This window comes from Limanda limanda, chromosome 9, assembly GCF_963576545.1.
Source record: "Limanda limanda chromosome 9, fLimLim1.1, whole genome shotgun sequence".
Taxonomy (NCBI): Eukaryota; Metazoa; Chordata; class Actinopteri; order Pleuronectiformes; family Pleuronectidae; genus Limanda; species Limanda limanda.
This window is the reverse complement of record NC_083644.1, coordinates 19,287,567-19,300,026: the sequence shown is the minus strand read 5'-3', so window position 1 is coordinate 19,300,026 and position 12,460 is coordinate 19,287,567. Positions and strand designations below refer to the sequence as shown.

General features: G+C 40.9%; 1 protein-coding gene across 1 annotated transcript; it reads left to right on the top strand.

Annotated features, from left to right (window-relative positions):
* Window positions 1-464: 464 nt before the first annotated feature.
* Window positions 465-12,385, top strand: LOC133010156 (uncharacterized). Its single transcript, XM_061077616.1, has 5 exons — window positions 465-699; window positions 4,601-4,831; window positions 6,994-7,560; window positions 8,640-8,797; window positions 9,759-12,385. The coding sequence occupies exons 1-5, from the start codon at window positions 606-608 to the stop codon at window positions 9,801-9,803; spliced, it is 1,095 nt and encodes a 364-aa protein (XP_060933599.1). The 5' UTR covers window positions 465-605; the 3' UTR covers window positions 9,804-12,385.
* The last annotated feature ends 75 nt before the right edge of the window (window positions 12,386-12,460 follow it).

Genomic DNA, 12,460 nt, shown 5'->3' with positions numbered 1-12,460 from the left:
ACTGTAAAAAGTTGTTTTACATAACTTTACTTTATTATGATTGTATGTTTTATGATTGTATGTTTAAATCAGTGAATACATATACAGTACACAAACAAACATTTGTGTTCCGTAAATTAATATCAGGGTAAAGTATCTATTTTTATATTTTTCTTTTGTACAGATATAAATGAAATGTCAAATGATTGTGTGAGTCTCATCGCTTCGAAATATGTTTGCGTTGTTTCACAGTCGTACATTGTGCTGTTTGGCGGATAGGTGTCAGTCTGCGCACTAAACCAGCGCCATGGCATAGTCAGAGCCAACAGGGAACACGTGGCACTGGAGAGAGAGAGAGAGAGCGAGAGAGAGAGAGAGAGAGAGAGAGAGAGAGAGAGAGAGAGAGAGAGAGAGAGAGAGAGAGAGAGAGAGTCAGTCATGTACACCCTCCTCCTCCTCCTCCCACTCCTCCTTCAGTCCCTGCAGCCACGCACACACACAGAGCTGCAGTGCGCAGTAGGACAGTGTTACTGTAACTGCGTGGCCTGCATCTGACTGGAATTTCGAGCGACCTATTCAACTGTCCTGTGACAACAAGACGAGAGGAAACGACATTTACTGTTGACATGAGGAGGAGTGAGATGATGGAGAACAAACTCTGGACTGTCCTCTGTGCCCTGCTGCTGCTGCTGACTGTTAACTTGGGATCCACTGAAGATGGTACGTCATGGTTGATTCTGTCTTTATTGCAGCTTTTGCTTTTTGAGCATTAAATCCTCAATATGTGGCCGGAATTGGAACGTTTTGCTCCTCACAACACACTCACAGTCATTACATTGGCTTTCATCTTTGTCCTGTATAGACTTACTCTGACTTTAACCTATACTACTTGCTAAACACTTGTCCAACCTTAAAACATAAATGTAGTTATTCATAGGTATTTGGGACAATCTTCTGATCATTGAGCAGCTGTGGATCATAGAGGAAGCTCTGTGTTTCCACTGTTGTTCAACAAAGTCTGATTTAGAACAATACAACATGTGTATTAATACACACCATCAACATTGCCTGCCTCTGTAGCACCTATGTTGGTTGTGTTTGATAATTAGATATTTAATTGGACAGAGCTCAAGCTTTTTTTCACCATCATCTGAGTTCCTCTTGTCGGTCGAACCCTGACATCAGATTGACTCTCTTGACTCTCTGCCACCTTCAGCAAAACTGAAACTGAAACAGTTCATTCTCGGTTGATTTTATTCAAACTCTGATTTTTGTTTCAACAGCCTCAGTTTATCTTTCACATCACCCCCCTACTTCCTCTCTCTGCTTGTACAACATTTACACACCTCACAAACCTGGATGTCACTGCCCCCACCTTCTACTTTCTCCACTCCACATGCTGTACCTTTCCTCCTTTGTCCCCTCCTACCTCTCTTCTCTCTCTGACCCCGTCAGCCCCTCTCATGTCAGAGTAAAACGAGAGGATTGACAGTAGATGAGATTTCATTGGGTACAACTGTCCTATCAGCCCTTCAAGCTAAACTGAATTCAAGATGAATTCATAACAACAGAAAACAGCAGAGATCCACTGGAACACTGTCATCTCACTGGCTTCATTCTAGTTGGTTTTCCTCTGCACAGTGCCTTATGTAGACTTAATGAACACATTTAAATACAGTGTGGCTACTGTATCAGGTTCAGTACAGTGACTTATTTAAATGGCATGTTGTCTGTATTTGTCTTTATGTGCATAAACATATCTTAAGCAGGATTTAAAGACAAGAATTTAAAGACAACCCCATAATTATCTTGTTTCTATGGTCAACGTCTCATGACTTTGAGGAACTAAGGAAGTTATATCATATTTAGTTATATTAACTTTATTAACATTCTCAATTTCTGTCCAGATAATGAGGTTTAAAATCATTAGTAAAAATTTTATTTACAAATGTTCAATGGACTGTATTAATATGGAGCTTTTACAGTCTTATAGAGCAATCAAAGCTCTTCATCGTACAAGCAACATTTAGCCTTTCATGCAATCATTCAAACAGCGCTATTATATGCTACGCTTTATCTGTCACACACTGCTGAAATCTGGGGTTCAGTATCTTGCCAAAGGACACTTCAGCATGCAGATGGGGATTGAACCACCAAACTTCTGGTTTGAGGACGACCACTCTACCCCTCAGCCACAGCTGTTGCCATTTTTGAATAATCAATAACCTAACTACTCTTCTATAAACTTTAACTCAAACAGTACTACATAAAGAATGATTATATGAGCTAAATCTAATTTAATGTTTTACAGTCTCATGGAAACTAATTATTTGGTAGAACCTCACGTGAAGCAGAATTTGATTCACATTAAAGCTATTGAAATTCTCATGTGGTATAATAAGGCCTAGCAGGAGTGGAAAAGAAGATGAGAGGCCAGGAGCATGACATGCATCATGAGAGGTCACACACACACTGCCAATAAACAGTTAAAATAAGTGCTGACAAGGCCCAGCACAGAGCTGCTTCAGTCCTCCACTGTTTTCAGTTCCACTTAAAGGAAAAATCGGGTCAAAACGATCTGTGCTATCGACTCCAAAACTCACAATCACATGCTGTGATAGCAGCTTTATGTGTTTTTATATAAGCGACTGCATATAGGTCTCACAGAGAAGGGACTGCTATGATAGGCTGGTGCTGAAGTTGCAGACATCTGCTCGCAGAGAAATGGTTGGCTGCTCGGTTCTCCTCCCCGGCAGGGTCAAGAAGTGAGAAAGAGCTGTTTCCCATACACACTGCAATGGTCTGAGAGGCTGTAAGAGCCTGTAATATCTACACAGAGGAGTGAGCAACAGTGGAAACAGTGGTTCTCTTTACCTATCTACTCAACTCTACTCTAAACACACACACACAAACACACAGAGAGTTATATGTTCACAAAACAGACCTCAGCATTTGACCTAAGCTGCTCTAATGGAGCTAAAGTGAGAGAACAAGGCCAGTATTATACAGCCAAGCACCTCTGTCTATTTATATGTCTACTTTGTATCATTTGCTCTCTCTCTCTCTCTCTCTCTCTCTCTCTCTCTCTCGCTCATACTCTGCTGATGAGCTGTGTGAGTGATTATACAGGTAATGAGAGGTATCACGGCAGTAACTGAGCGGTAATGACATTACAGTACTTGAGTTCTCTGGTCTTCATCAAAAGGAAGCCGGCCGGAACCCAGATGAAGTCTGGTGCAGTGGTGCTAAATACATCAAGGAGAAAATTCAAAAGAGAGGGAAAGAGTGAGAGAGAGAGAGAGATGGAAGGTCCTCGTTAAAACCATATTACTTCAAAAACCAAAAATTACTTTCGTCTCATGTGGTTTGTAGCTGATGCCATGAAAAGTAAAAGTCAAAATTGGTCCTTATCCATTTTATGTTATAGTCTGAAATTATGTTTTACATTAATGTGGGTGTGCTGTGATTTATTGGAAATTTCAGTATTTATTTAGTTCAGTAGTTCCAAATCTGGAGATCAAAACCACACAAAGGACGTAAGATAAATGCGAGTGGTCAAATGTACAGTTAACAAGATGAACAAAGCAGAATACTCTTGCAACACAAATCTTTTTTTTTCAATTTTCCAAAATGAGGAAACACCTAAACTCTTGCTGTTTGGCGGGATGAGGATACATGACTTAAGTCAAACTGCTCACAAGTCAGTGGGTCATAGCTTCACTTTGCTTCAAGTCAAAAGAGGTTCGGAAGATGAGACAAGATAAGATAAGATAAAACCTTGCTGAACCCATGCCAAGGAAATTGTTTTGTTAAATCAGCAGATAGTCAGAATGAGGTAGACAAGTCCCTTTGCCAGATGTGGATCGGTATCCAGAAGTGATAAATAATAGTGTTATAACAATACAATAATAAAATAATTATACTATGGGTGTGAAATATGAGGGACCCCCTGAAAGCCTTAACAGCTTAATTCTGGGGGGTCTAAATCTTCTAAAAATGATTTCTCATTTCTAATTGTCATTAAAATGTCTTCTAAGAGAGACCTGTGTCCAGTTTAGGTGGGCAGGGTTTCCACTTCATTTTGCAGTGGCAGCTCGTCACTCCTTCAGGATGGGGCAGACACACATGGTCCGGTATCCTCTTATTATATATCTATATATATCATTTGTTTATATTTAGATGCAAGTTATGCATAACACTAGAGCACAAGGTAGGGGGGACCATCCCGTTTCCTAATGGCTACTTAGCATTCTGATAAAACTATAGGAACAATCGTTGATACAAGTGAAGCATCTCACTTATATATGCATGTACATTTTTGGTTTGAATTATTACTATATAGATAAACACTAAATAATATTCTCTTTGTTAATTCAAAGAAATTACTTCACAGTCAACAATGTACTCCCCATCACACTGGTCAAATTAGAAAATCGAAAGACAGAGAGACAGACAGAAACTATTGAGTTATATCATAGATCCACAGTCTGTCTGCTGCACAGACAATCTATGGTCTGTTGCTCCATGTTTGGCTGTAATGATAAGCTAATAAGTTGTTAATGACTGAAAATCACTAGGAATTGGCCATCAACTAACTCTGGCACTGTCTTCTCCTCATTAGGTAAACCACATGCTGCTGTCTCACAAAGTGCTCCGGGGGCTGAGGTCTTCACTGAGGCCCCAGCTGCAGCCTCTACGCCTGCTCTGGGCCCGGAACCCACCAGTCATCCTGCTCAGGCACTTAACAGCTCTGACACAAACACCAGCTCCAGTGGCACCGGCAGTTTGACCAGTACCACGACTAAAGAGGAGGAAATCCCCTTTCCGGCTCCTCAACCGGAGGAAAAAAACGGTAACTATTGACCTCTTATTTATAGAACGAAAATAAGATATATTAAATAAGGAAATATGACGGTAGACAGATGGTGGACTCAGTCACATATCTGGTCTTTGCACGTGATGTGATGTTGGAAAATATAAACACATGAAAAACTACTCTGATTATACTCCTATTAATTGTGTGTGTTTAAGGTTTGAGAGTGTGGAAGATTTGTCACACTTCAGAAGAATTTAGCCAGATGTCCAGCTGGAGGGGGCTCAGAGTTTTAGGAGCTATATTTAACAGAGTCCTTATCTCTTCTTTCCATGTCAAGAAGACAAGGCCACATAGTAACAGGGTTATAAAGTGTTGACAATCATGGCACAAATGCAACACAAGCACAGAGACCAAGACTTCAGACTCAAATAAAAAAACTAGCACAGAGAATGAAAAAAGATGAGGGTGATCACAGATCACAGATCCCATTCAAATTTAGGACAGATCTGGGCCGATCCAGTTATTTCAGTTCCAGTAATAACTTAACATTTTCACATATTTTCATGGGAATAATGCAAGGTTGTAGGTGAAAAATAGGGCATATTTGTGGTACTTATATTTGTGAGTGTGACATTCTAGTTCAAAAGGGAACAATTTGGTTCGGAGAGCAATGGTAAAATGTACTTGTAGAGGAGTTTACACTGAAGCGATGGTGTTGAGGAGAGAAGTGATTAAATGCTGTGCGACTTTTCACAAGGTGGTGAGAAGGGGAGAAGTGAAATACTTCCCCCTACCACACACACACACACACACACACACACACACACACACACACACACACACACACACACACACACACACACACACACACTCACACACACACGCACACCCTTTTTTATCCTCTCTCTTCACACATACATACCCACACACTGTGCTGGTTCACACATTAGATTCATAAACATATCTTCAGGCTAATGCACACTTTCAGACTATTTATATATTATTATAATTATAATATATAGCATTTAATAAGCTGTTGTAGCCGTGGCATCATACCACTCAGATATCTGGGGTTTTGATATTCAAAACTTCTGCTTTCATCTCAGCACAATAGAGCTGAATGGATTTTTATTTGTGATGCTAATAGCATTGGACATTTACACTTCAAGAGTTTACAGCCAGTCTCAGGCTTAAGGCACAGTGTTGCTTTGAGCTTAATGCTAACACCAGCCTGCTAACAAGCTCTCAATGACAGTGCTACCACGCTCATATCAAGCAGGGATCCTGTCCATTATAGTTAGTTAGTTTAGCATATTAGCATTAGCACTAAAGATGAAGTGCAGCGGATAAAATGTCATTCGTTTTCCACATGGACTCTATTTAAGATGGTTGATATGACTTCTCCCAAAATGTGAAGCCAAATCATCATGATCGCCACCAGGTGGCTGGCTCCAGTAACCACGCCTCCTCCATGTAAGTGGATGGGATGTGGACCAAACTAAAAAGTGGAGATACATGTTAAATCACATTTTCTCCAAGACGGTTTCTGTCATTTCATTTTATTCTTAAGTCCAGGTTCACATTTCACTTCTTGATGCAATAAAAACAGGTTGAAACCTCACAATTGACAGCAGAGACCAAGTATCGATTGGTCGAGCGTATTTGTAGTTTGTATACACTCTATGGTTTTGCAGGTATTTGTACATTAAAATGTTGGTGTTGATTAAAGTTAAAAGATCAGAGAATTACAATTCATATTGAAGAGGAGACCAATACCACATTTAATGGTAATCCATCTAATCATTATTGCGACATTTCATAAATGTTTAATTCATAATGGAGGCAGCAGAAAGTCTGACATTCACAAACATGAGAATACATCTTCAGAGAACCATGAATGTTGTTACTATCCATCTAGGAACTACTAACGTACTCCCAATTATTCAAAGTGTTGCCATCAATGAAACTTCATTTAGCTCTATTGTAAAGGCAGAAAACTAGAGATGTATTTTTTAAAACCTTGATTTCTAGTAGTGATTTGGGTAAACTGGCCCTTTAATTCCTCCTATTCTTCTGTCAGATATGACATCACATTTCATAAATTAACTAGGCTACTGCCATCATACTAATGAAGAAATATCAGCCTGATAGAATTGTTGCTGTATTTTGACGAGAACGTTGTCTTTTTCTTTCTGTAGATACAAACATCGCATCTCCCACGGTGTCAGCTGTTCCTGAAAACAGTTCAAACCAAGCTGACAATTTGTCATTGCAGCCTCAAACTCCTCCTCTTGTGAGCCAGACCACCACCTCTCAAACCACCACCACCTCCACCTCTCACACCACCACCACAAGCCCCCCTCACACGACTCATGATGCGCCTGTAGACACAACGACCACCAACTCATCAAACAACCCCGCAAAGCTACTTCCTGACTCCATCCCAACCTCAGAGCAGCCGGTCGAACCCACAACACAACCACCCACAACTGCCCCAACACCTGAGCCAACAAAACCTAAAACTACCATCACCACCACCACCACCACAACTATGGCTACCAGCACCCAGTCCAAGTCAACATCCAGCACCTCCTCCTCTCAAGAGTCCCCCAATGCTAAGTCGCAGACCCCCAAATCTCAACACACATCACAGTCCCACACAACCCGAGGCCAAGCGAAGTCCACCACCGTCCCACCGAGCAGCTCCACCCCCCAGGCCAAAGCCCACGCTGACACGCCCTCCCAGCTGAACGTTGGGGGTGACAGTAAGTGCAAAACATCTTCTGTGTTGGTGTTTACATTTTTTCTGGACTCTTCACTGGCTGGATATTGACAGAGGCAGAAGTGCGTTGGTTTTTACAACAGAGGCGACACTGTGTTTAGTTTTCCAGCACAAACCAGTCCCCCCTTCTACACACGCACGCACACAGACACACACAGACACACACACGCCACGCATGCCCATCTATATCTTCCACAAGCACTGTCACCACCAGGCACTCCACAATTATAGCTCTGTTTAGGAACAGCACTGAAGCAGTCATGGGACTTGGGCCTTGAGAATGCTCTGTTTTCTTTTTCTGTCTGTCTCTCACACCCTTTGTCTGCCTACTACACGATTTATTCATCCACTTTCTGTGTTTCTGCATGTCCGGCGTATAATTATTATATTTTCACCATGAGATATCTGTTTCCAGGCTTAAGCTGTGGATGGAAAAAAGGGAGGAAAAACTTCTCTCCATTGACAAGCCTGCTTACAGCTAAAATATAAAATCTCTCTGCTCCTCTCACTCAGTATGGTTTTATAAGGCCACTCTTGGCATCCTGCCTCTTTCCATTAGCCAGAGGAACGGGGAAGTATTTCGCTGCTCTGTGGTTGTTGTTACTTTTGACCAGATGATATAAAAAAAAGCTGAGTTTACAAGACAGAATTCCTTTGCAAAACCTCCTGCATAGAGATACGTACAAGGAGTTGAAGGTCAAAGAGTGATGATGTTTTCACAGATTATGCAGCACTCTATTCTATGCATTTGATTCCAAATCCAAAAATGATGCCCTAGATATAAATTTCCTTGTTCAACAATGAGATCAAGTACTTTACAGGCAAGGTTAACATCACCATCCAGTGTTTGACATTTCTGTCCTGAGCTACATGAAGGACACCCGAGCTCAACTTGTTGCTGTAGCGTCTATATTTAGATCCAGTCACAGCGTCAAACAGTCATGTAAGGACCTGTAATTCTTTTTCAACAGCGAAGTTAAAGCCATTTCAGCTTGTTTACTTGAGCTACTCTGAGTTAATAGAGGAATGGGCCCTCAGCGATGTTCTCTGTTTCCTTCCCAGCAATGATGGTCCACGAATCGCCCACATTAGACCCTCTCCTAGCCGGCCTGGTGACAGCCTTCATCATCACTGCTGTCGTCATCACTTTGCTCCTCTTCCTCAAACTGCGCCGAAGAGACAACCGACCAGAGTTCCGCAGGCTGCAGGATTTACCTATGGTGAGCTACTGTCCTGTCTCAGAGACAACATTTACTTAAAAGTATTTATTTGGAATAACTGAACATTTACTGCTACAAACCAAATCTCTACCACTTTTTAAAAGGTAACTAATGGCTTAAAGGATTGTTGATCAAAAACTAATGCTCTATCAATCTGTTATGTCTATTATACCAGATAATATGTACAAACCATCAATAAAAACAGCTTTTCGGTTGACAAGTTGGTGTTTATCCTTCCCCACCACCAGAAATGAGGCCAAAATATCCCAGATACAAATGCTGTTTCGACCAATTGTGAGGCAGTCTCAGCTGCCAGTAACAATTTACCCCAATTTTTTAACATCACATTAGTTATTAAAACCAAACTTACCAGGAATATGAGTACAATGGAATATGAGGCAATATGATGATAAAAACTACCTAAAATGACAGGAGCCCCCTTTGAGAAAAGAATATTTGCCATGCAATTTGCCATTTTAGTTTGACCCTGACCCATCCGTGAACATGGAGAAGGCAGGGTTTATGACCTATACTGCAGCCAGCCACCAGGGTGGCGAATAAGATGCTTTGGCTTCCCTTTGGGGAGCTGTCATGTCATCTATCTTGCTTTGCGGTCCTGGACATCTAGCAAGCTAACTGGTTGTAACTTCATATTCACCGCATATCCATCGTAATGTTAAACTCTCAGCAAGGAAAAGTAAACGACTTTAATAACTTTACAATTAGTAACTTGCTTGTCATGGAGCTTTTTCTAATATATTATTAATGGATTCTAACAGATTAATAAAACATTTGTACATGAATTATTGATCCCTGATAAATATAACCATTGCAACTTATAAACCTTTTACAAAGGGGCACCTCAAAATCTATTGTTTAATATATAAGCACTTTTGACCATGTGGACTGTGTAAACACACAATGTAATGGCTTGTTATGTTATTTCATTCTTTCTGTGCAGGATGACATGATGGAGGACACACCCTTGTCCATGTACAGCTACTAATGGAGGCAGGATGGAAATTTATGGCACCTATAAAAACCCTCCTTTAATGCAGGCTCATGCTAAAGTGTTTTGCCTTAATCTGCGCCAAACAGAGAGAATTCTGGGTAGGTGTGAGCAAACTCCTGGCTTGCTTTCATTTATCCAGATCATTGACATATAGGAAAGGACACGATTGAAGCTGCAATGGACAATGAAGACATCGCCTATGATGATGACCCTCGAGAACGTTCATTTCAATGCCTTTAATTACAAATTCGGCAAATGCATCTTCTCAGTACCGTTTGGTTCATATTTTCCAGCTCATGATTTGGGGTTGTATAATATATTTAAAATTTCCACAGACATGAAAAATGTCTGTGTGAAGCACAAAGCCACATTTTCAGTTGTATCCATCAGTGTGGTGGTATACAGCTGGACACAGATTCAGCCAGACTCTTTACCAAGGGAAGCAGATATAATCTCCTCCATTCAGTTTATGTTGTAAAGTCTGGTTAAACTGAAGGTCAATAGCATCCTGACAGAGAGGCCAGAGAAGAAAAATGAACAAGAAAAGACCAAATGGCCTGACTAGAGTTAATGAGGTTGCACTTTACTTTCTGGAGTGGAAATAAGTCGACAAATATTTTTATGTATGAGAGAAAGATATGTTTTGTGTGTCAGCATAGAATAAGAGGATGGCTGTGTGTTTTTAGGTCTGTGTGCATATGTGTGAGTGTCCTAAGGGTGAATGTATGATGTTTTTTGGAGGCATGGCAGAATATATTTAAACTTGAGTTGAGATGGATGTGTTACTGTTCTTTTGTTTCTTTCCTGGAGTCTTCAGCTCAGGAGAGAGTGCCTTACCCAACACAGGATCAGCTTTCGTTGTAAACACTATTTATACTGCAACCAACTAACTTCCAGATTTACCAGTCTTCTCCAGTATTTCCGTGTGATTCCCATCTTAATACACAATGAGCGCCCGGTTGCTGCGCCGACTTGCCTGTGTTTGAAAGACTAGCCTTGAGCGTGTTCGACATGAAGCACTCACTCATACAATGACAGTTTGCAGACTGAAATTGGCCAGTGGCCTTTTCGCAGAATGTTAGCATTGTCCTGTGCAGTGTAAATACTACTGATGACTGTTTCATGGAAAGACAACTTTGTGAAACTCTTCACTTTTAATCACTCCTTTACTCTTCACCAGACAGAAACACATTGACTGCAATGGCACTCCGTAGAGCGTGTACCTGTGCCAAGGCCCAACAGACCCCATAAATTCAATCAAGCGGCACCAAATTTCTCACCCTCGTAGAGATCAGTTGTCTCAATGTGCCTGACTTCTTTCATCAGTATCCATGAATTTTTCCTTGAGGAAATGGTGAAAACGTTGAAAAACACCCCGCCTCACAAAATACTTGGATCCACCCTCTGATCTGGATTCACTATAGAATTTAATAGGTTATTCCCTGACAAATGCTGCATCATTCCACCAAGTTTTGTGGATGTTTGTCCAGAGGTTTTTGAGTAATCTTGCTTAGAAACAAAGGGAACAGGGGTGAAAACATAACCTCCTTGGCAGAGATAGAAATGTTGCAAGGACTGATGGGACAGCACCTTGTTCCCAGTAGGCGAGCTGTGAACTATACCATTGATTTTTCCGTGTTTTAAGCTTCGCTGTGTTTTCACATTCGTAAATGTGCAGGAAAAGATGAGTGGAAGTTAGACACACACAGGAAGACAGAAGAACCCCATCAATACAAAACATACACAGCTCCTATTTACTTAGCTGGAGATAACTTGTTTGGCATAACATTTTGTGCAATGAAAAACTGAAAATTAACAGAGAAACTCAATGTAACAGTGCCTTAATCAAAGGTTGAGCCCACACAACAGCTTCAATGCTATTTGGCACAGATTCTAGTCACCAGTTCACTCACTGGGGCTGTCAACTAACATGCTTGTCCAAATTCTCCTATGGTGTTTAGATGAGTTGAGATCTGGTGGAAGTGAATCATCTTCATACTTGTCAAAATATCCAGTGAATCCATGTCAATCGTATACTTCAAGTATTAAAGTTAGGGTTGGTAGTTGGTTTCTCAAGCACATTTTTAAGCTTATTTGTGGAAATCCTTTTCACCACTGACAAATGAAGTTGTATGAAGAATAAAATGGTTTCTGTGGCCCTTGCAGGACTGTAATAAACATAACAAATCTTTTCATACGGACCCAACGAAGTGATTGGCTGGCTTACCTGTCTGTCACTAACCGACCTGCCTGAGAGACAATAGTCAGAAGTTAGCGAGCAGGTAACGGATAAAAGTCTTCTTCTAGTAGTTGTCAGGCAGTGTCGTTCATTTGTTTTGGGGACGTAGCTTTGGCGAGAATGTATCAGTTGCTTTTTATATCTTTTCCGGAATTACCAACCCTAGCCTTAAATGACACTCAAGATTCCCGATTGAAAGCCAACGTTGTCTGTAAACTCCTGTATTCGTTCACCTCTTTAAATGTCCTAAGTATCCTGACTGCACACTGAGGCTTTGTTGTCAAACATGGAATATGGACTGTTGATGTTGTATGATTAAAGGTATTTTGAGACAAAACTCTGCATTTCCTCTTATTCTCTCCTCGAATCTGTTATTACCAGGATTTCTGGAGCTCTGCTGCTCTAAAGAGGC